Source organism: Muntiacus reevesi, chromosome 4 (genome assembly GCF_963930625.1).
Source record: "Muntiacus reevesi chromosome 4, mMunRee1.1, whole genome shotgun sequence".
Taxonomy (NCBI): domain Eukaryota; kingdom Metazoa; phylum Chordata; class Mammalia; order Artiodactyla; family Cervidae; genus Muntiacus; species Muntiacus reevesi.
In genome coordinates this window covers 134,652,340-134,677,277 of record NC_089252.1, presented here as the reverse complement: position 1 = coordinate 134,677,277, position 24,938 = coordinate 134,652,340, and the positions used below count along the sequence as shown (strand labels likewise).

The 24,938-nt window shown below is 37.5% G+C and overlaps 2 protein-coding genes across 7 annotated transcripts in view; one reads left to right on the top strand and one right to left on the bottom strand.

Annotated features, from left to right (window-relative positions):
- Positions 1-9,890, top strand: part of CEP290 (centrosomal protein 290) — an 89,490-nt gene extending 79,600 nt beyond the window's left edge. For 4 of the 6 annotated variants that reach the window (XM_065934170.1, XM_065934169.1, XM_065934171.1 and 1 more), the window contains 5 exons: positions 2,953-3,094; positions 4,299-4,372; positions 4,929-5,023; positions 8,162-8,241; positions 9,141-9,890. In XM_065934170.1, the coding sequence (XP_065790242.1) occupies positions 2,953-3,094; positions 4,299-4,372; positions 4,929-5,023; positions 8,162-8,241; positions 9,141-9,371 (622 nt within the window). In that variant the 3' untranslated portion in view covers positions 9,372-9,890. Of the gene's footprint in view, positions 1-2,952; positions 3,095-4,298; positions 4,373-4,928; positions 5,024-8,161; positions 8,242-9,140 lie in introns of those variants that run through there. The other 2 variants (XR_010663045.1, XM_065934172.1) reach the window with 2 other exon arrangements.
- Positions 9,891-10,080: 190 nt separating this feature from the next.
- On the bottom strand, positions 10,081-19,422 carry RLIG1 (RNA 5'-phosphate and 3'-OH ligase 1). The gene is made up of 7 exons (XM_065934177.1): positions 19,173-19,422; positions 18,004-18,121; positions 15,165-15,260; positions 14,345-14,461; positions 12,703-12,900; positions 11,562-11,731; positions 10,081-10,303 (listed from the first exon to the last, which is right to left on the bottom strand). The coding sequence occupies exons 1-7, from the start codon at positions 19,260-19,262 to the stop codon at positions 10,115-10,117; spliced, it is 978 nt and encodes a 325-aa protein (XP_065790249.1). The 5' UTR covers positions 19,263-19,422; the 3' UTR covers positions 10,081-10,114.
- Between the last annotated feature and the right edge of the window lie 5,516 nt (positions 19,423-24,938).

The window sequence follows — 24,938 nt, the reverse complement described above, 5'->3', positions numbered from 1 at the left end:
CTTCAAGGAGTATATACAGAAGTGGAAACCAATGAGATCCTGCCCACATCCTTGCCTGTAACATCATCTTGAATGAAGCTGTGTCCTTTACATCTGCTGACCCCATTTCAGAAGGCAGACTCATCTTTATCTTACCATATTCCTAGAGTTCCTTCTGCCTGTGCATCTGAGTACCCCCTTGGATGTCTGTCTGCCATTTAGAATGGACTGGGTGTGGGTTTGCCGTCACCGTCACTGCAGCTGGGATGGGAATCTTACCACTGTGAGGCTACAGCAGGTCTCAGAGAGGGCCTGCCTCACTGCACTTGCCCCGTCAGACAACTCTGAGGAGGAAGGTTTTACAGGTAGATTAGAGGACCCAGCCAGTCCTGAAGAAGGGGCCCTTTCTAACATCATAATGACAGTACTCAGAATCTACTCTCCTCCCTCCCCACGGCTGTTTCCTTGATTCTGTCAGAGGGCTAATGTGAGGGCTGAGTGGAACAGTGTATGTGATAGTATAAAGGGGAGAAGGAGTCTCTCCTTTTGTCTGCTTGAACTCCAGCAGAAGCTTGCAACCAGCAGGCCTATCGATTGGTTTCTTGGTTGTCCTTTATCTCCTGCTACTATTATGTAGGGACTGAAAACATTCTGAGTTGCTTTGAGATGTATTTATCCAGCAGGTATTTTCTCAGTACCTGCTACATGCTAGACTCTCCTTTATGTCAGATGTATTTCCAAAAGGCCTACTTTAACTAGGTTTCTTCAGAAAGCCAGGTAGCTTCTGGGGCTTGTTGTTGTCTAGTCACTGAGTTGTGTCTGACTTTTGTGACTCCATAGACTGTAGCCCACCAGGCAAGAATTTCCCAGCTGAGGACACTGGAGTGGGGAGCCGCTTCCTCTTCCAGGGGACTTTCTGACCCAGAGTTCACACCTGTGTCTCCTGTGTTGGCAAGCAGATTCCTTACCATTTAGCCACAGGGGAGCCCTTCCACGCCTAGAAGTACCTTGGACTGGCAAATAGAGGCTGGGGTGGGGGTGGGTCAGTGTGCCTCTGTTTCCTCCCCAGCAACTGACTTTTTATAATATTTGAAAATTGAGGGGGCTTCCCTGGTGGCTCAGACAGTCAAGAATCCACCTGTAATGCGGGAAATGTGGGTTCGATCGTGAGTCGGGAAGATCCCCTGGAGAAGGAAATGGCAACCCACTCCAGTATTCTTGCTTGGAGAATCCCTTGGACAGAGGAGCCTGACAGCTCCAGTCCATGGGATCGCAGAGTTGGACACGACTGAGCGACTGACACACACATTTCTCACTATGACCTTAAGTAAATTACAGTTCTTCTGTGATTTCAAGTTTTTTTAAAAATCTGTGGAAATGATAAATCCCCTGTCCTTTCTTTTCTAAAAAGGGATCTGTGAAGTTGCACACAAAAAAATTATGAATGTGAAAAGGATTTATAAATATTTGAGCAGGGTAATGAGACACCTTTTAGGTCATTTCTGTGTTTTTAATCTGAAAACTGCATAGGTAACTGAGCATAGAATAAGCCTTCAGTAAATACTTTTAAAAAAAACATAACTTGACAGAAGGCTACTTCTGGTCTGTAGCCTCATATATCCCTAAATCCACATTAAAAATGGCTCAAATCTGCAGCTGGGATTAGACACCAGGTCAGCAAAGTGATTGGTATCCATGACACATTATGCTTATACTGAAATCCTTATAGCTGCTCTGTTATTTACTCAGTAAAGGAACAGCATCTATTCTGTGTCTGGCTTTGTAACAGCACCGCTGAGACAGCGCTGGGCGCTGCAGGAGCTGCTCTGGAGACGGTGGCCAGAGAAGGCCTCCCGCACTAGACGGGAGGTGAGGGGAGCCAGCAGCGCCCTTCAGGCCTCTCACTGCAGGCCTCCCCACGCCCAGTTTCTGTTTAGGGTAACAGTGTTGCCGTCTAAGTTCCTGAGGTTTATCAAATACTCTCTGATGAGAATTACATTACTGTGATATAATACTGAAATAATCATTTTTCTTCCTTGTCCTGCCCTTAACCTGATTGTGTTGCTAACATGTTTCTTCTTTTTCTTTTCTCTGGAGAAATTTGAATGTTACGAACATTGTCTCTTTTAAGATGGAATATGCTTGTGGAGACTGTTTTGGCTCAATGTTTTAGAAATTTCTTTTGGGGTCTTTTTTTTTTTTTTAACTATTGATCATTTCCTGAAAGGTTACAGATCTATTCAGAGATACCATTTTTCTTATCCCTACTTTTACACATTCTGTTCCCTCTCCCAGGAGTGTTGTACTGGTTTTGTTCTAATTGAATTAACTCAAGTGTGTGTGTGTGTGTGTGTGTGTGTGTGTGTGTCTGTGTGTCTGTGTGTGTGTGTGTGTGTGAGAGAGAGAGAGAGAGAGATGCTTTAGTTATCTTTAAATATATTCCTAAGAATCTACTTTTACACATTCTGTTCCCTCTCCCAGGAGTGTTGTACTGATTTTGTTCTAATTGAATTAACTCAAGTGTGTGTGTGTGTGTGTGTGTGTGTGTGTGTGTGTGTGTGTGTGTGTGTGTGAGAGAGAGAGAGAGAGATGCTTTAGTTATCTTTAAATATATTCCTAAGAATATCCAGCAATATAAAGTTTTATATTCTTATGAATTTAGTTTCTATTTCTTAGTTTTGTGACTGAAAAAGGTATTAATTTTAATCTTTTACAGTGGTCAGATTCATCAGGCTATATCCTTGTTTATAACCTTGGGAAACACCTAAATCCTCAATTTGATTGGCATGTTAATTAAGGGGTACTTCTCCCTTGCTGTCACGTAATGCTAAATAAATATGTAGGAGATTTGACCAGAAGAACCAGTATAATAAGATATTATTTAATTTTAATGCAGTAATTTGCAGTGGCTTTTAAATCAGTAAGAGAAATTGTTTTCCATGTCTACACTATTTTTTCCCTTTATACTTTTAGAATGTATGAAACCAAGTTGAAAGAATTAGAAACTGATATTGCCAAAAAAACTAAAAGCCTTACTGATCTTAAACAGCTTGTAAGACAAGCAACAGAGAGGGAACAGAAAGTTAAGAAATATACAGCAGACCTTGAGCAACAGGCAAGTAATGTCCTTGTTTCACCTTCTCCGTATGTGTGTGTGTTTTTAGTTGCTCACTTGTGTCCAACTCTTTATGGCCCCATGGACTGTAGCACTCCAGGCTCCTCTGTCCATGGGATTTCCCAGGCAAGAATACTGGAGCGGGTTGCCATTTCCTAGTCCAGGGGATCTTCCCAGCCCAGGGATGGAACCTGCGTCTCTTGTCTCCTGCATTGTAGGCAGATTCTTTACCACTAGCGCCACCTGGGAAGCCCTAAGTGAAAGTCGCTCAGTCATGTCTGGCACTTTGCAACCCCACAGACTACACAGTTCATTGAATTCTCCAGGCCAGGATACTGGAGTGGGAAGCCTACCCCTTCTCCAGCAGATCTTCCCAACCCAGGAATCGAACCAGGGTCTCCTACATTGCAGGCGGATTCTTTACCACCTGAGGTATCAGGGAAGCCCTATCCCTGACATGTTCTCCAGGTATTTACCAAGTAGTCCTTTTAAAGTATAAAGCATATCATAGCAGTCCATCCTTGGAATCTTCCAGTGGTTCCCACACCCTAGAATAAAATCCTGATGCTCTCTTCATAGCCTGCAAGGACCTACGTGATGACCTGGCATCGTTTCCTCTCTAGCCTCATCTTTACTTTCTCTGGCACTCAGTGTTCTAGCCAAATTAACTTCCTTCAATCCTTGGAACAAACCAAACCCATTTGGTTTATTCAGGGTCCTGCTTTTGTTTCCCTTGTTTAGAAGACTGTTTGCCCAAATAGTCCCATACCTCACTCCCCACTTGCATGTCTCTCGTTAAATGCAGGCTCCTCAGACCCTCCCACTCCCTACACTGCATTCCACTCACTGTCCTCTTACTGTTATTTTTAATAGGCTCCTCCATCTTGAAATGTAAACCGATGACATCACATCACATGCTCATTGTCTTCCCACCAGCATCGAGAGAACCACAGAACATGCAGGAAGGGATTTGGCCTGTTTTTTCCACTGCTGTATCCAGTGTGCCTAGGACAGTGCCTGGCATGCAGTAGTTCTTCAGTAAATAATTGTTGAATGAATAGTGGATAGATTCACCACAGATGTGTAATCATACATACTTTTGAAAGTGCAAATTCTAAAATTATGCTTTATTGAAAGTATGGATCTTTATAAAACCCCATATTTCCATGTCAAACTTTGTCTTTTAACTTTTCACTGTGCACAGATTGAGATTCTCAAACATGTTCCTGAAGGTGATGAGACTGAGCAAGACCTTCAGCGGGAGCTTCGAGTTCTTAGGTATATTATTTGTTCATGACTACTTTTTAAAAAATCATTTTTTAATACAACCAGGTTTGCTGTATCCAAAGTGTTTTCACCCTTGCTGCCTAATTGGTTTATCAGCTTTATTTCACCCTTCTAATGCTAGTCACTCTTTTATATAACAGATGGTATAAAAAGGGTAAACCAGATCCTAATGTAGGTGTCGTCTGTAATTTACTTTCTTAATAGCATAGAATATATTAAACCTTAGCTTCCAAAGGCAAGTATTAATGGAATGAGAAAAAAAATTCTTTACTTCCAGGGCTCTGTGTAGCATGCTCTGGTGAGGCTTCTCCCTCCAAAACTACTCTTGAAAATGACATAAAGTTTTAAGAAAAACATGGATTTTTAATCTGTGATTTCTGTTTGAGAATGGTAGCACTGCAGTAGTTGAAGCAGATGAACAAATGTTTACCTTTATAAATATTAGCAAGTTCTAAGCACTGTGTATCACACAGTTAAAGAAATGCTCAGACCTATTTTGTGGTGCAGTGTCTGGTTTTTGTTTTAACACATTATCATTGTGTTCTAGATTAGCTAATAGTCAGCTGGAAAAAGAAAAAGAAGAATTAATCCATCAGATAGAAATTAACAAAGACCAAAATGGACCTGAAAGTACCATATCTGGTAATGTATTTTTTAACATACTCATAGCATAGCTAACCCAAGTTTTTGAATTAGGGTTTGCCTTGTTTCCAGATTTAACTGTCTTCCTAAAAAATCAAATCCTTGATGTAAGTTTTTAGAGCTGTCTCTTTCCTCCACACAGCAGTATTCCCATTGAGCCCTTTATTTGTAACACTGAGTAGCAAGTATTCAAACCTTTCTCCTTGCGTCCCTTCCAGATGTTACAGATTTATCATCACACAGTGCTAAGTAATAAATACTAGGTCTGTTGATTCCAGTTTCTTAGTATAGGCCCTTTGAAGCCCATTTAACATTTTCTTCTAAATGTTATGTTCATCTTGTTATTAATTTAAAAACTATGTGTGTATAAGCAAACATTGCCTATATCCTTTCTTTTTTCCTTTTACAAAGTAAAGTCTAACCTTCTAGTTTCTATTTGCATTCAGAGTGGTTACTAATCATTTCGCTATTCCAGTGTGCATAGGTAACGTATTAATAAGCAATTGGTAGCTCAGAGGTAAAGCATCTGCCCACAGTGCAGAAGACCTGGGTTCCACCCCTGGGTTGGGAAGATCCCCTGGAGAAGGGAATGGCAACCCACTCTAGTATTCTTGCCTGGAGAATCTCCATGGCAGAAGAGCCTGGCGGGCTACAGTTCATGAGGTTGCAAAGAGTTGGACCTGACTAAGCAACTAACACACACACACACACGTCATGTATATACATGGGTACACATATAGTGAACAGTCGATCCTCATTATTTGCAGATTCTGTATTTGCATATTCACTTACTACAATTTACTTGTAATCCAACATCAGTCCTGTATGGTACTTCTGCAGACATAAACAGAGCAGTGAGAAATTTCAGTTCTTTGATCCACAGTTTTCCAGATGAGATTCAACAAGGTGACGCTCTGCGTTTGTGTCAGCTGTCATATAGGGATGACCAGAGGGTGGCGACGGCGCTGGGGAGAGCGCACAGGGCAAGCACCTCTGGTTCTGGGACCAGCCGGACTGGATTTAAATCTCAGTTCTGATACCTGCTCCTGGGGCAGGCTCAGCAGTCTCTGGACACTTCTGAACCTTGTTTCTCTCTTGTAAAACAAAATAGAACAAGTTGTTTCTAGGATGAGTTGTTTCCAGGATTTCAGATATAAAATCTAAGTGAGATATATGTGTATATTTTCCCTAAGGACAGTGGTTCAAAATTCACTAATTCATTTTTCATGTTATAGAACTTAACTACTGCAAATAAGAAGAATCTGTTGTTTGTATGCATATTGTACTAGACAGCTTGATGGAAATGCCAAATTCTATTCCAAAGGATTTATAGTAACTTATATCTGAGCAGTTTTTTACTATTTCACATAGCTTTTCAGTATCCTATCAAGTAGCTTTTATACAAAATAGCAACAAGACGATCATGTACAACTATCATGGTACAACTATGAGTTGTACCAAACACCATGCTAAATGCTTTATACGCATTTTATAATTCTTGTGACCCTAAATTTTGAGTACTTCTGTCTCCATGTTACCTTGGTTCACAGAGGTTAAGTAACCTGTCCCCAAGGCTGCAGCACTAGGAGGCAGCCAAGGCAGGATGTGGAGCCTGAAGCTGGGGAACGCCAGTGTTCCCTGCCAGTCTCCGCTGATGGCCACTGCACTGCATCTCCTTTGGTGATCAGGAGTCCGTGCACAAACCTCTTCTGACAGCATCTCTCACAGCGGCCAGTCTGGTACTACACCAGGCACAGTACCCAAGAGCTCTCAATGCTGCTGACAATCAGCAAGTTCTCTCTCTCTAAACTTCAGCCTCCCAAGAGGGGATTTTTGACGCTCATATTCTTTATCTCCTATTTAAAAATGAGGATATCAGTAAGATTGTTAAGGCTCAAAAATCAAATGTTTTGGAAATTTTAAAGCACTATTTAACTGTAAATGGTTATTAAGCTAGCTTTTGGAAAGTGCTGTACATTGTAACTGGGCTTCCCAGGTGGCACAGCGGTCAAGAATCCCCCTGCCAATGCAGGAGACACAAGAGATGCGGGTTTGACCCCTGAGTTGCAAAGGTCCCTGGGAATAGGCAGTGGCAACCCATTCCAGTCGTCTTGCCTGCAAAATTCCATGGACAGAGGAGCCTGGCGAGCTACAGTCCACGGGTGACAAAGTCGGACACGACTGAGCACACACTTGTACATCAAGTTTACTGCACTGTTTCATTACCAATGTGTGGAATATATAGCATCCCACTGATCAAGACAACTCATATAGCATTTCAGTGATCAAGAATCAACTCTGTAAAAAAAAATCATCAGCACTTTATGCAAAGATGAGGAAAGATTTGAAAAGTATGAGGAAAATACTTGTCTCCAACTTAGAGGAGCATTCCAAGGTCACCTTAATAGAATATGCTTCCTGTTCCATTAATGAAAATGTGTTTGCTGACGTTATTTTCTCAAAATTTAGCATTTTAAAAAATTTTACCTTTTGATGGCTGTATAATAGGACACATTATATGCAGTTTAAAGAAAATGTTTCTAGCCAAGATGGTTAATTAAAGAAAAACTCCTATTGCACATCGACTCTCTTTATAAAATTAGAGATATGTTTAACTCTGGAGGAAATCAATAAATTAAACTAATGCCCTTATGCTTTCTATGTTTTCCTACCAAAACGTCAGGATGTATTCATCTTTGTGTATCCATCCTGCCCAGTGCATTCTTCACACAGTAATTACACAGTAAATACATCCTGACGCACAAGGAACAGCCAGAGCTGCTGGTAACCGGAGCCCCTTCCCTAATCATATACTTATTCTAACGTTGTACGTTTAAACCTAAAAAATTTTCTTGGTTCTCGAATTTTCCTCTGCAAATAATGATTTCTTCCATGTAAAAAATTAACCTGACTCTATACTTCTGACAACTAGCATATGCCTCTTTGTTTGCTATGGAATTGTAATACTTGATATAGAGGTTAGCATACAGAATTCACAGCCTGAACTGATCCAGCTATAAAGGCCACATTTTCCAGACTCTAGTTCCAGAAGTTTCTTCTTTCTCTTCTAAAATAAGTCCATTATCTTGAACTCAGAGTGGGAAAAAGCTTAGTCTAATTTTTACTTTGTGGGGGCAGATCCTGATCAACTAAAGGAAAAGGTCAAAGATCTAGAGACACAGCTCAGAACCTCAGATCTGGAAAAGCAGCATTTGAAGGTAAGCATTTAATTGTATTTAATCATAGTATTATAAATGTTTTGTGAAAACAGCTGTTGAAAACTATTTTTATGATCGCCATCTCTGAATTTTAAGTTTGTATCCTAAATATTCCTGGAATCACGTTTTATACTTACATTTAAACCTTGATATTAAGGTTTTTATATTCATCTGACTTTATTCAAAATATTATATAGAACCACCAAAAAATTGAGACAGAACAAATGGGATTCTTTAAAGAGTTAATTATTTTTAATTGTCACAGATATTGCTTATTATTTTAATATTTTCCTAAGTTTTTGGGAATAGTGTCTTAATTTCTTTTTTAAATTCTTTTCAGAAATGGTTCACTTAAAGATACTTGATATCTTTTATGCTTTATCTGTTTAAGACTCTAAACAGAACGAAAGAGCATAAATATGAAAATTAACTAGTGCTCACTGGCTATTCTACCTGGTCATTAAAGCTTGAATTGTTTCTTTACCACATGCTTAACTTTTAGCCAGGCAGAAGCCATACAGTTTCCCTGATCATAAATACATGTGACCACTATTCATTAAAAATTAGATACTTGTAAAGAAAATAGAAATGAAGCCTAAACCAAAGAATTGTAACCAAAATAACTTCAGTGTTGTGAATAACTAAGTTTTTTCACTGCCTCACACTGAGAACACCTTAATATTCTTTTGGGGAAAGATTAAATCCCCTCTGATTTAATAGTTGATAAATTATAGTGCCAGACTAGGACATAACTTAAGAGAATAATTTGACTTTTGCCTTATATTTGACTATTCAGGTTTCTTTGGCTTTCATGTTTGTAATTCATTCTCTTTAGTTCATACCTAAAGAATGTATTTTTTTCCTCTGTATACCTTTAAAAGATAATATGTTCTTATTAGGAGGAAATAAAAAAGTTGAAAAAAGAACTGGAAAATTTTGATCCATCATTTTTTGAAGAAATTGAAGATCTGAAGTATAACTACAAAGAAGAAGTGAAAAAAAATATTCTCTTAGAAGAGAAGTTAAAAAAACTTTCTGAACAATTTGGAGTTGAATTAACTAGTCCTGCTGCTGCTTCTGAACAGTTTGAAGATGAGGAGGAAAATCCTGTTAATTTCCCCATATACTAAAAGGCCATCTCTAACTATAGTTTTATTTAACTATTTACTAATTTTGTAAGTTAAAATTCCATCTGGAAATCAAGCAAGTCTGACCTACATGATTTCCTTCCCAATACCTCATAGCTTTACTTAAACTGAAATTTTTAGTAAATAAAATTATATGAAAATTTCAACATATTAGCAAAGTATATTTTTGAAGACTGTTAGGATATGTTATATCTGTCAAATAGGCAATAAGCTATGGTAAATTTTTATACATTTACAATGTTGTACTAAGTTTTTTAAACATTTAAAACTGGGGTTTATATATATTTACATATTTATATATGTGTTAAGATTCTCAAATTATGTCTATATATGTTATTAAGTTGAGCCATATGTTTTGTTAAATGTCTAGCAGTTTTAAATTCAGTTTAAACTATTTAATTTTTAAATTAATGGTCCAAAATTGTTGGTTTGTCTTTTAAACTACCCACGTACAATGGACTGAATCCAACCTTTGTACAAGGTGGCGAGCTTATTATTATATTTTTATTTCCAGAGGTTAAAATTCATTTGCTGTTTCTAAATAAAATTTTGAATAAATATTTGCAGCTGGAAAATTGATTGCTTCAAATGCTAAAAGACATATTGCTATATTAAGATACTGAACAATAAACTAAAACTGAGATATTTTTACCTTATAAACATGGCAGAGTATTCAACACTGAAACAGAACAAGAATGAAGGTGGTTTTTAATTGCACTTCCAGTTTATACATTAAGTATTATATCTTTGAGCCTACCAAATTTCTGATTGTCTATTTTTGAAAAATGATTAAATAAACACTTAGCATCAAAGGCATACTCATATTTGTTCAGATTCATGTTGATAAGAACTGGTTTTGAATTCATATAAGTATCTGGGATCGGCCAACATAAACCAAGATGGTGGCGATGGACCTGAAAAGAAAAAAAAAAAGTTAGCTTTAGCCTATATTATCTTTACTCACAAATCTTTTGAGTGCCTGCTATTTCTCAGCCACTGGGAGTTATTTAAGGCTCCATTTATCTAACCCTTTTTTTTTCATAGCTGTTTTCCTCCTGACATAGTACATATTTACTTGCTTACTGTCTATCTATCTTCCCCATTAGAATGTAAGCTTCATGAAGGCAGAGACACTGTTTTGTTAACTCTGTACTGTCAGCACCTGGAAACATTCCAGGAACATAATCAGGGGCTCCATAAAAATGGTAATGAATAATAGAGTCTGTTGCTAAATACAGGAGGTAGCCAGTTGAAAAATGTGGGTAGAAGTCATTCTAACCAAAGGGAATAACGTGATAGAATAGTGCATTTTGCTCTGGTTGCAGTTAAGAACATACACAATGTGTGTATGTTTGAGAGATGGAAGTGGAGAGTTCTAGAAATTTTAGCAGGTGCCAGATCATGAAAAATCTTAAATGTCACTACACAGGGGAACAGTATTCTCATTCATTTGTGCAGAAAGGACAGTACAGGGTTAAGACTGAAAGATAATGCTTAGGATGGTGATAAAATAATTCAAGCATGAATCTTGGTTTAAATTAAAATTAACAGCCAATTGATTGGTGAGAAGTACACAGATACAACAGATGAGAATCTTTCAGAGCTGATAATTAGATGTATGAAGTGATGGACAGAAGTGTTAAAAATGATTTCTAAGTTTTTGGCTTAATTGTTTGGAGTCTGGGTTGGTCCAAACTGGATTAGTTCCAGTTTTGAACATTACAGTGTGAACCTAAGTGAAATTAAATAGACAAGTCCAGGTCACAGAAAGGGCAAAAAGTGTAAAATAATTCATTCTGTATATATTAACTGTCACCTTGGCACTTAACAAATTCTATAATGAAGCGAGTTTGAGAAATGCTTTCATGTGAAGTCATAATACAGATGATTCTGAGAACACATGTTCAACATGAATTTCCAAGAAGGAATATGTAGTATGTAGGGTCTTCCAGATGTTTCCATCACTTTAATTCTGAAGCACATCTAGAAGAACCAAAGCCCCACAGCATGCGTACTGGGAAACAATGCTATCATATGAAGATGGTGGCATGTGAGATGAAGAAATCACTGCCTATCAGAATCACTGCAATTTGTAGAGTATTGCAGTGCCACTTCTACTTTGTTTCAGGAACATAAAATGACATAATCCTACAAATTATTTTCTGCCATTACCTTGATTAAACAGCCATCATTGCAGTGCCATACTATTCCTTCAATTTTACCTTCTCTGCAACCATTAAACCAGGACAACAGATCACTGTGCTTCAAGGTAGGTAGATTTCTTATTTGAAATGCTCCATGTGGTATAAGAAGATGTAATGGATGCTTTTTGCTTCCTAACCCTAAAGTGAAAAATTTGCCATTAGCCATACAGAAGTTTCCAAAAGAATTAGAAATTTTCTCTCTCCAAGTAAAAAAAAGCCTCTTAAAACACTCAGGAATAAATTTACCAAAAGGTCTGATTACTTGAGAAATATATTACAACTGCCTTCACTCAAAAGTTGGCACTTTATCCCACTAAGTCTAAATTCTACCGTCAAGTGCTCTATACCAGGAGTTGGCAAACTTTAACCTTCAGACCAAATCCAGCGAAATGCCTATTTTTGTAAATTGTTTCAATGGAACACAGCCAACCCATTCATTTAAGTACTGTCTATGGTCTTTCAGAGATATGGCCCCCAAAAACTAAATATTTACTATGTAGCCTTTTACAGAAAAGTCCACCAACCACTGCTCTACACCACTGGCCACAATCATTCAAAGTTTGCCAAACGGCCACGCTGTATCTGGTAACTTGCATAGTTACTGCCTTAGCTTCTTTTCACTTGCCAATCAATCCCCTTCTGATCTCTATACTGGATTTTGTTATTACAGCTTTAATGACCTTGGGTCTGTCTTCATCCGCCTGTCAACAATGCTACATAGCGCCCTCAGGACTTGTGCTCAAATCATCATGGTATATATTCTGATGCTTGATATGATGTTCATTGCTAATTCTTTCATTTATTTTACTCTTAGCTGTTATAATTAAACTAATTACCTCACTATGAATGGATCAAGATATAGGGTACACATACAGAAAATGGAATATTAGGTATAAAAAAAGAATGAAATCCTGTCAATTCTAACATCTATAAACCTAAAGGATATTATGCTAAGTGAAATAACAGACAAGTACTACTAAAAAAGGAAATCTAGAAACAACTCCAAGTTTATTAGTCACGTCTGTAGTGTGTATTTCTTTCAGTTGAACCTAGGAAGTTTTCTTTATAAATGATTGCTGTAACTAAACAAGAAAAAGGCTTTTACTCACCGTAAGGATTTCCATTAATATTGGTTCCTATAAGCTCCAGTGTTTGTTCTAGAAGATCTGCGAGCGGCACTGCACTAATTTCCAAAAGGCCAGGATCATCGGGATGATGCCTCAGGACCAGGGCGATCTCAAACTCATAATCGACTACAGACGAATGCCAACAGTACTGCTTGTTGCTTTTCTCCACTGGTACCCAACCTAGCATTTAAGAAACAAGTGCTTTTTTTTTGCATTGTTTTTCTCTGGATTAAGACTAATTTTTGTAGCAAATTCTCTGGATGTTCTATCACACACAGGTATCATTCAACATCAGTGGAGATGTTAACAGTTTTACTACTTTGTAAATCATCCTCTCTTTTTCTAATCATAAGGTCTTGATTCTGCTGAGGTATTAACCTGTTACCTGTTTGATTATTTACTACAGAGTACCCAGAATTCTTTTTAAAGAAAATTCATATTTTCAATAAGAACTGAACACCATTCTAAGACACAGCACTAAAACTTTTTTCAATTTTCCCTCTACCTCCTCTCCAGTTTCAGGGATAACAGACAGATGTAATTGTTCCACAATTTATTGTATTGTTCCAGTATTTATTCAACAATTTATTGATTCTACATTTATCAAATGCTATTCCCTTCCTAACTCCTGTTGCCAGATTAGGCTTCTTTGTTGTGGAGAATTCCTTACCAAAAAAAAAAAAACTATGACATAAACACTATTATGACCATCACATCTTTGGTATTCATTATTCACCCAGACTACTGTAATAACCTCTTTGCTAGTCTACTATCTCCAACTCCCTATGCTTTTATCACAGTTCTAGTTCAAGAATTTAAATATAGTTCTGCTGTACCGCTGCTTAATAGTCATCTTTAGGAAAAGCTTCACAAAGCTCTTCAACTAGAATACAAAGCCTTAAGATGTGACCCCATTACACATCTCCAGCGTCTACTTTAATAACCCAAGTTATAAACATTCCAGCCACACTAAGGTGTTATTTAAAATTTCCAAAGGATGCCATGACCTCTCCCGTTTGTGGGAGTTTGCCTAAGCTAGCCTCTCATCCCTTGCCAACTAACTTCCTGGTTCTTGAGCTTCAGGATAAATGTCCACTCTCCTTAGATGACTCTACTAGCCACCACAGGTTGAACTAGGAATTCTTCCCCTTTTCTCCAACTGTACCTTGTGTATTATTTCCTTCTAGTTCTTAAATCATACTATTATTGGTAGACTTTTTTTTCCTGCTGTCTACAAGATCATCAAGGATAAGGGTTCTGATCTTCATTTTTATGTTACTAAAATCTATGCACATTATAGGTACTTAAAATATATGCATATTGTTAACTTCAGTCTAAAAAGTAAAGGCTTCTTAATATAATTTAATCGGTCATACATCTAACAATACTTCAAGGCTATTCCCAAACTCAATGCTTTATTAATTTTTACAGACTATAGGTAATAAACTGTCCATCTAAGAAAATATTCTAAAACTGAAAGGTCATTCTTGATATGAAACATCTTTTGTATAAATACCATGAACCACCATATTAAAATTATATTCTATAATTTTCAATTGCATGTATCTTTTGTTCTTTTTACTAGTAAACACAAAATTGTATTTTAGAAGAGATCTAGTAATACCAGGAATGTGTCCATTTTCATCAGGCATTGGATTCCCATTTAATTGTTCTATTTCCTTCGCTGGTATCCAGCACTCTGGAACAGGTTTGAAGTCCTCCTCAACATTCCAAAAAAATTCTAAAAGAATTAAATAATCTTATGTGTGGTGATACTTTAAACAACATAAAACACTGAACAAATTCAAAGTAGGAACAACTAATGAACCCCTCAAATCAGATACCATATTAATTAGTCTCCATTCATTACCACCACCACACTTCTCAGGGTTAAGGTACTAACACTTCAAATTTTCAATTTTGATCCCACCATCTGTAAAAGTAGGTTAACAGTCTCATTAAAGCACCCAATGTTACAGTGTGTATAGATTTATGGTGAATTTTTAATGCACTATGAATACAAATATATAAAGATTATATATATGAGTGGATATACAATGATACATGTATATATCTACTTACAGTTAGAGGAATTTAATAATTAAAACTATGAATAACCCTTTGAGATTTGTGCCTGATTTATAAGATTACCTACTTGTCTTTGGGCAAACAAAGCCAAATGTGTCACTCATAGTAACTTGTATGTTTTAATAAAATTGACAAACTACAATGAAGAGTCACAGAAATGTTAGGAAAATATTTTGAAATATTTTTCAAGAATATTCTTTTACATAAAAAGATACTCAGTTGTAAGCTTTTTCTTTCCCCAAAGTGCTTGAACTGTAAAGAAGGATATAATGTATAGAACACCACAGCAAGAAATAAGACAAAAATTTCAGCTTAAATCATGAAAAGCTTTAATTAAAAAAAAAGGACCCACTAACCTTTTGAGTTTTGTTTTGAATGTAGAAAATTTTTAAATCTTTTCTCAGCTAATTTGTTAGGTTTCCTATCTAGCCGAGCCCAAAGGTATGGCTGACCTAAAAAATAATAAGAAGAAAAAAAGTTTAAGAGGCAACAATAAAATTCACCTTGAAAGACATTTCAGTATAACCTTTTTCAATAAACGTAGGGTCATTTCCTCTAAGAGAAACAACTCAAAAGGCAGAGAGAAATATGCAGGATAACCAACAAAACAAATCTGACCCTTTCATAAGGACTTCATCCCACAGACATATTAGAAACTAGCAATCCCGAGAAACTGAAGCTATCTCTTTGCTAAACGGAAACATAACCAGAAACTGCATTCACACCTTCTCTAAAACGTAGCTATGTTAAGTTATGCTATGAGGGTTAATCCCAAAAATGTGGAGTGAAGCTAAGTTGTTTTACACGGCTCTGACCCCTGGGGTCAAGGCCTGGAACGCTGATGAACAGTGATGCTTCGCAGTCAGGGGTCTGAGACGTTTCAGGGCAGTTGCCAGCGTTTTTCTCAACAACAGTGAGACTAAGGAGTTGCACTTGGCCTCACTGAGCCTCCTGGGGGGATGCTGCTGAAGTTGGTTCCTTAGCAGGAAGATGCCTTCATATCAGCAAAAAACAAAAATCCCCAGCTGGGACTCCATTTCAGATTCCCTCTTTCTGAGGTGTTCCCTGCCTACATCAGTAGTGGTCCCTAATTTAAAAAAGTTTGTCTTTCCTAGATCTGTCAGGGAGGTAGGAGAGGCGTCAGGGGAGGACCATAGCCGCTTTCACCAGGTCTCATCAGACCCCTCACTGAGAGTCTCTGGTTGTGCGAGACTTTGAATTTTGAATCCCCTTACTGTATCGCCTATCCGGTACTGTAAGTAACTGTGGATTTACAAGCACTGCCACTCTGGGTTCTCTGTTTTCTTTAGCAATCCAATTTTGTTTAACTGACACTATATCGATAGTAATCACACAATGTGATGCATACTTAAGTTTCTTAATATAAATACGTGCCTGTGTGCTAAGTCATTTTAGTCATGTCTCACTCTTTGTGACCCTGTGGACTGTAGCCCACCAGGCTCCTCTGTCCATGGGATTCTCCAGGCAAGAACACTGGAGTGGAACGCCTGGCCCTCCTCCAGGGAAATCGTCCTGACCCAGGGATGGAACCCACTTCTCTTATGTCTTCTGCATTGGAAGGAGAGTTCTTTACCACTAGTGCTACCTGGGAAGCCCATAATATAAATATAAAACCCTAAAAAACCTTTCAGTTTCTTCATATATAAATCAGTTATTTGAAAAATTATTGATTACAATTTGGGTAAGGCATTCTACATTACGTATTAGCTATACCAATAAATAATATGAACAACCAGATTAAAACTACACTGTCATTTCTGTTGAATGAACCTTTTGTTCTTTTTAAAAATAAACATTAAAAAAATGCATTGCACACCCATTAAGATGGCTACTATCAAAAAAATAGAAAATAACAAGTGTTGGTGAGGATACGGAACTCTTCTATACTCCTGGTAGGAATATAAATAGTGCACTTGCTACAGAAGACAGTATGACAGTCCCTCAAAAAAAAAAATTACTATATGATCCAGCAATTCTACTTTTGGATATATACCCTAAAGACTGAAAGGAGGGATTCTAAGAGAGATCTGTGTACCACGTTCATAGCATGGTTGTTCACAACAGCCAGTAGGCGGGAGCATCCCAAGTGCACACTGATGGAAGAACAGTATACACACACAACTATGTGGTATACACAAATGTGTGGTATTCATCCTTTTATAAAGGAAGGCAATTCTGACATGCACGACAACACGAATGAATCTTAAGGACAATATGCTAAGTGAAATAAGCCAGTCACAAGATGACAAATACTCTAAGACTCCACTTACATGAGTTACCTAGTCAAAATCCTAGAAACAAAGTAGTGTGTGAAACAGGGTGAGAGGCTGAGTTATTTAAAAGGTATAAAGGTTCAGTTTTTGCAAGATGAAGAGTTTTGGAGATGCATGGTGTTGACAGCAACACAACAATGAGAACTGTACACACCACACTGAATTGTACACTTAAAAATGGCTAACATGGTAAATTCTATGTTATGTGTATTTCATCACAACAAAATGAAAAAAGATGCACTTCAGAAGAGATTTCCTATTATGAAGACTGTATCCAATATGCATTTAACTTTTATTTCTCTTGCTGGAATTGAGAAGTAATTTCAATATCCAGGAAAAAAATTACAAAGATTATTTCTCTCTTTTCAATGCATTTTTTTTCCATAACATAGTTGACAATTTTGATTTGAATTTCTACCTCTTTTAAAGTACATTAAAATGAAACAAATTAGAGACACTGACAATAGTAATAAAACAATTGAATTAGCACTGGGATCAGCAGAATAAGAACAAGCTTTAGGGTTACATAAACCTAGGTCCTATTACCAGTTGAGCCTTCTTTAATTAAATGGTCTTGAACAAATTATTTATGTTCTCTGAGCTTTGGTTTCTGTTTCAGTGAAATGGGAGAGGCTTATTGTGTAGATAGATAAAGATAACACATAAAGCATTTATCATACTGTCTGGCCTTTAACCACTATTAAGTATATATTAACTTATCTTCCTTTTTTCCCCCAAGAGAAAGATACAATGGTATATAGTAAGTATAGTGTATCAATTGTGACTTTATTATTTTCCCATTATACTTAGGTTTCCAAGGGTTTACAAAGAGCACTTCAGATATATACAGTTTAAGTGATTAAGAAAAATAAATAATATTTGTAGTACAGTTTTATTTTACCTTTGTAGTTAGTAACATAACAACATGTTCCATCCACTTTTTCTGTTGGAATTGCATTGTATATATCTGCATCTAATGCCTTGTGACTTACAGTTTCAGTTGCCAAAACTTTAAATGGCTTAAAAGAGAAAGAGAAAACTGGTTTAAGATAAACAACCTCTATTCCTTCTACATGCCCTCACCTGGAAGTTTTTAATTTCCCTAGTTCCAAGGTATGATCACCAGTTTATCCTTCAAAATATTTCTCCTGTAAAGTCCTTACAAATCATCTCCTCCTCTTCTATGTTATCACAGCAATACATATTTGTCCACCGAGATTTGTTAAGTACAGTTGACTCGACCAACACGGGTTTGAACTGCATGGGACCACTTACACGCAAATTTTTTTTCAATAGTAAATACTGCAGTACTACACACAGTTGGTTGAATCCTGGATGCAGAAGCCTTGTTACGGAGGAAACTTTGAGGGCCGACCACAAGTTATACTCGGATTTTAGGGGATCAGATCCCGAATCCTGGCATTGTTCACAGGTCAACTGTATTCACATGCTTCTTTACCCACCATAATGAGCTTGACACCAGGAATCATATCCTATGCAGAGCTGTATGCCTAGCTCAGGTGTTACGTGTGTTCATTTACTTGATAATCATTTGCTAAAAGCCTCCAAAGGGTTAAGCACTGTCCTCAAGCACTAGGATAGAGGTCAAAAGTCACCTGCCTTCGGTGGAATATTGATTTTAAGGAAGGAGACAACAGTCATAAAATGCATAATATAATGTTAAGCATGTTAAGTGCTAAGAAGAAAAACGGGCACCTTTCCGCTTTATCAGTAGTAAACTGCGTTTTAAATTTACGATTTGCTTACTGTCAGGAAGCCAAAAGAGCATCAAGAATGAAGGGGAAAAAGTTCCAACCAACTTGGTGATTTCACTTCCGAGAAAGGCTATGCCACCGTTTTACAGTCTTTATAGTCTATGACACTGTTATCTGAAGGAAGACCTCTACCCCAGGGCTGCCCGAGCGGAACCTGCAGAGAGATCCCCGGGCTGCAGGGCGGCTCTACCGCGCCTGGAAACGCTCGCGGGTTCAAATGCAGCCCGCGCCGCGAGGAGGAGCCCACCCGCGGCCGCCCCGCGGGCCCGGCGGGCCGAACCCGCGCCCTCGGTACCTGATGCTCCCTTTTGGTGGAAGGCTCCTCTTTCACCTCCGTCACAAACACACACGGCATTTTCCGCTGCACCGACCCCAAGCGCCTCATGATGGGTCCTCAAGCAGGGCTAGTGGAGAGGGCCCTTCCGAACAGCGCCGGGTCCTGACCAGGGGAGCGTTCAGAGCGGTCAGCCGCGTAGTCAAGTCGCGAACACGCCGCGAGCTGGCCAGACAGCAGCGCTCCCCATTTCCCCGGTTCCGAGCGTAGGACGGGGACGTACGCCCGGAAACGGCCTCGTGGCCGCGGAGCCTTCTGGGAGTTGTAGTGCGGAAGCCGAGGTACCTTCGTGTGCCCAAGCCGAGGTACCTTCGTGTGCGCTCTCGAGAGCGCCCCTCAGGGTTCTAATGACCGTGCAAATACAAAGATCCGTTTCTGGTTTTATCCGTTTCTGGTGTGTGTGTATTAGAAGCCGATGATATTTATGAAAATTAAATGTTATCAAGGGATAAGTAATGAGTTATTGTAGGTGGCTATTTAACATCATTTTGATGAAACCGACTTGCGTGTTCCCTTTAATATGTTCCTGGGGAATGCACTGTAGAAGCTTAGAAATATCCGGAGACATCTCAAAACGAAATGAAAAGTAATTTCCCAGGAAAAATGTTGGGGAAAACGCTACAATTAAAACACCTGGGGCCAAAAAAAAAAAAAAGAAAGAAAATTACCGTTTGATTTACGCCTCATTGTAAAGGCATCAGTTCAGTTCAGTTCAGTCGCTCAGTCGTGTCCGACCCTGTGACACTCCAGGCCTCCCTGTCCATCACCGACTCCCAGAGTTTACTCAATATGGTCGAAATTGTTTCTGGTTTTTTTTTTTTTTTTCCCCCAGAGTGAGTGCAAAGTCTAGCATTAGACCAGTTCCAAACCACAGGAATACCAATAACCAGATTTCAGTCTCAGTTTTTTCACAGGAATCTCACTTAGTTAAGTATGAGCTCCAACAGAGTCCGAATGGCTTGAGTACTTGTCAGCAATCAACTGCAGAGCTAAAAACAGCACTGACTGACTCCTCAGAAGAATTTCGGAGGGTAAGTAATAACAATCAATGGCTGAAAAAATAAATAAATTTTTAGTAATAGTAGCCTTTCTCACTGAAGCAAGTAGTTCGGAGTAGGGACTTTTAATTACTGCCATCTTTTAGATGCTTTGACAATGCCCGAGTCTCATTTTTATAATTGTCTTATCTGCAGGTATCAAAGTGCCCAGCATTTTCCTGATTTAGCCCTCAGAAAATTAAACTACTATATTTCACTTGGAGGTATCTATGTATAAGGGAATTCCCAAAGAATAAAATATCCCTCCCAAAAAGTCACTGTTTTTTTGATTGCTGGATTCAGAGGGAAGGGAGGGAAGAAGAGATCTGCCTTAAAAAAGTATTTACTTTTTCTTTTACTATCTTTGACTTTCTCATAGGAAAAATAAATAAATATAAAAAGGGCTTCCGGGTGTGGGGGCGGGGGGGGGGGAGCGTGGGGGGGTGGGGGGTGGTGGTCTGTGGCTGAAAACATCTAATGTAAGATCCTGAGACCAGAAAGGCCTTAACATTGCATAGTCAAAAACCAGTGACTTTTTGTTCCTCCACAGGAGTCCTAAACAGAGCTTGTTTCATGGGACTCAAGGAGGCAACAATGAAATAACTCTTAAAATTTGCAACTGTCATTTCCCAAACTGCCACAGAATCTTTTAGGTCCAACCTTCTATCGTTTCTGAAGATCATCTTCCAAAATATTCCACTTGCTGTTTGAAACTAGCAGCAAAGCTAACCCAAGTTTTAAGAAGCAAAGCTAAACCAAGTTTTAAGAAGCAAAGCTGACCCAAGTTTTAAGAAGCAAAGCTGACCCAAGTTTTAAGAAGCAAACCTGACCCATGTTTAAAGAAGCAAAGCTGACCCATGTTTTAAGAAGCAAAGCTGACCCATGTTAAGAAGCAAAGCTGACCCAAGTTTTAAGAAGCAAAGCTGACCCAAGTTTTAAGAAGCAAAGCTGACCCATGTTTTAAGAAGCAAAGCTGACCCATGTTTTAAGAACCAAAGCTGATTCATGTTTTAAGAAGCACTCTATTTCTAATACCTTGGTTTCATCAGTGCCTGGAGTAAAGCCTCCGGCAGAAAGAGGTAGTCCAACACTAGGGGAAGCCACTGGACCAGTTCACACTTAGAGTCTGGACTCCCACTTTGGCAAGGAGCAGCCCACCCCTTTGATTCTCCTGAGTCTGAAGAACCAGCAAGGATGGACTACCAGCCACAGTACTTAAAAGTGGTGTTACAGGATTCCACAATCTGGAAGAAAGACTTCTCTAATGTGTTAGTGTTCTGACATGAACCCAAAATGAAATATTCAGTGCAGAGTATACTTTGGCCAACACACTCAAAAAACAAAATTTGCAGGCCCACCCTGAGTTGTGCAGGCAAATTTCTCATAACTCTGCTTTACTCATTACAGAGAAAAGTCATCCTGGGTATGGTCATAGCTTTCTCTGAAAAACTACAAGGAATTTCACAACAGGAAAGAAGTGAAGAGAATAAGGAAAAGGTGGGGGAGAGAGTAGAAAGAAAGAAAGGAAAGGAAAAGAGAGTTGGAAAAAAGATGAAATTAGGGTTCCAGGCATGCTAAAGACTACCAAAATTCACAGATCTATTTACAATGACCCCCCCCCCCAAAAAAAAAATTCCCTTGTGGGTTTGTGTTTTTGCTGTTTCTAATGGAACATAGTTGTTCAAAGCTAACTTCAACTAACTTCAAGAGGTAAAGCATTTTTTCAGCCTTTCTCCTATGTAAAACATGAATTCTCACAATGGCTTTAATCATGATGTTAATGTAATCATGCAATAATGGTGTTTGGTAACAGTATTTGATAATAGTACAATGCAGCTAGCTGTAAGTTCATATGTGGAGAGGAAGTTTATCTGGAGGCGAAGACCACTTAAAGCTGTTTCTTAGGGGTGTTTCTCCCAGTAAGCTATGTGCTTGAGATGGGTGCATTGTTATTCTAGAATTAGAAGGTAGGGCAAAGCAAAAGTTGAGATATTAGATTTTTCTATATATCATTGCTAATATTTTCAAGGATTTAAGTCAAGTCTTTATTTTCTACTTCATTTACTTTCAATGCTGCATGGCTGTTTTTGTTTTTCATTTTTTACTTTATTATTTCCCCTTATTTATAATTCTTTTCTAAATTTTAGCATACTTTCTAGATTTTTATTCTAAAGCAGTGCACTCAAGTTCATACCAACTTAGTCTGTTTCACTTAACCAAAGTGAATATATGTCTTGATCTTGTAAATTTCCAATTAAAAGTACAAAGGCATTTAAAAATACATGCTGATCTATTGTAATTTCTCATCTCTATGGCATCTCCTAAATTACCTACTATGAATATTTTTATTAATTTCTTCTAGGTTCTAGTTTTTAGTAAAGATACTAAGATGAAGAAAGACCTCAATAACTGCTGATTGAAATGTCTCATTCTGGGAATCGGAGTACTTCACTTTGCTTTCAACAAATTCTCAAAATTTGCAAGCATCTGGAAACTTACTGCTATAGAAAGAAGCTCTTTCCCTTGTAATGATGGATGAAGAATGAATGGACTATAGCTACAAGATGAATAAGTAGTCCAGCTTATTTTCAGGTACTATTAAATATCCCAATCTGAATGGTTTTTTTCCCAAATCAGTGGATAGCGGTGAGTACATAATTTTGTTTTTATCTTGAAATAAATATAGCATATTTACTTATATAAACTTTTTAGTTTTGTTTTCAAATCATACATAGAAATAAGTTAGAAAATAATTAACTTGTAAAATATTTAATACTTCTTAATTATGAAAGTATGAGCTAGTTTATATTCCATATTTAATCAGAACATTGAAGGATAAAATACACTGTTTTATTTGTATTAGCTTTTTTCAGCCAATAACTAAATTGAGTAACAGAAATACTGTACAGTATTCACTAAGGTAAACTAGCCTACAGTTAGATGTGAGGTCATTTATGATGAGCAAATAATGAATTAGGTAACAATGAGGAAAATTCTGGAAGTTTGAGTTTGTGTGCTTACTAGCAACCACTTTCAACATTTCTGCAAAGCTAGAGAAGGTATCTTCTAATTTAAATTTCTTTAAGAATTATCTATTGTGTAATATACTGTCAACAGGAGGTCAGTTTTAAAGGAATACTACTGATAGCCTGAAAGACTGTGGAAAAGAAATTCTTTTTCCCCTTACACACTGATAGTTCTTATATTTGCATTCCTGCAATTCTTATATTAAAAAACATTGGATTAGCAGCAAGAAAGTTGAAAATGGCAGAAGTTGGGAATGACTGCTATTTCTTTTTTAATTCCACATGCATAAAGGTAAATATTGTACAACTTATGGTACATATTCCACATGCTTAAGCTTTTTAGTAGAATGAAGGAAAATATGGCAACAGTTTATTTGCATGGCTGAGTCAAAATTTACTATCTTCCCACAAAATATTGTACATACTTAAAATATGAAGTAAAACCTTATCATGTATTTTTGATATGTTGAGTTTCTCTGAGGAAATCTGGTAATATTTAAAATTATCTGAAACTATCCTTCTATATGCCAGTTACAAGCCTATGGCTTTTTAATCCTCATGTGGTACTTTTGCCTATATTATGGCTCCTTGAAACATCAAATTACTAATATTGAAGCATATGATATTTTGGTTAATGTGATTCCAGTCATATAAATTCAAATAGTTAAATTCAGGTTCACTATTAAACTCAGTTTAATAAATCTAATTGATTCCCTATTTTGGAATTTATTAATGAAATTACTGAATTTTCCTTTGTCAAAGTAATAGTAAATAATTAATATCATGGAAAAAGGCAAAAAATAATACAAATTGGCCAAACAAGAATTCAAGTTTACAAAGTTAAAATGGGGAAAAATGTCTAAGTGATTTGGATTAGTGGATCTCAATGAAGCCAAATAAATGTAGAAATTCAGTGTTTGGAGCTTCATGTTCATGTCAGAATGAATCCAGTGAAAGAGATGCTATGTCTGGTTTGAAGCATTTCATCTCTGCTAGGACAACGGAATAGAATCAGCCTCTTAGACTGTAAGAATTAGATTCACTTCTATTACCTGTTACCTTAAGATTAGACCCTGGGATGATGATAAATAAGAGAATTTATGTTCCATGTGGGCAGAGAGTTTTGTCTGTTTCACTGCTATATCCTCAGATTCTAAGTTATCAATAAATAATTAAATAAAAAAGTAAAAATAATAATAGCAATCACATTACCATATCTCCCATAATTTTTACAACAATCTGTGAGAAGGGCATTTTATTCCCTTTTTACAGGTGAGGAAACAGGCACAGAGAGTGATTGATTTTGTGATTATGGGCAAAATAGAGTCAGGCATTCAAATACTGGTTTATCTGGTTTCTGCCTGCTCTCCAGGTCTATGAGATCTACAGAGCCACCTTAAAAGGGAGAGAGAGTGAAGACAGACAGTAAGAAGGTGGGAAAAAAAATAAGGAACAGCCTTGAAACCTGTCAAAAAAGGGATGAGCTTAATAGAATGTTTACTTTTATTCTGTGTCACCTACCCTCTGCCAAAAAAGACAATGACCCGCAATTTTCCCAGCTGTTGATTTATGTGTAAAAGATATAAGAAAAAAATAGCAGCCCATTCAAATAATCTACATCTGCTTTTGTTGAGATATAATGATGTAAATTGATAAATATATAT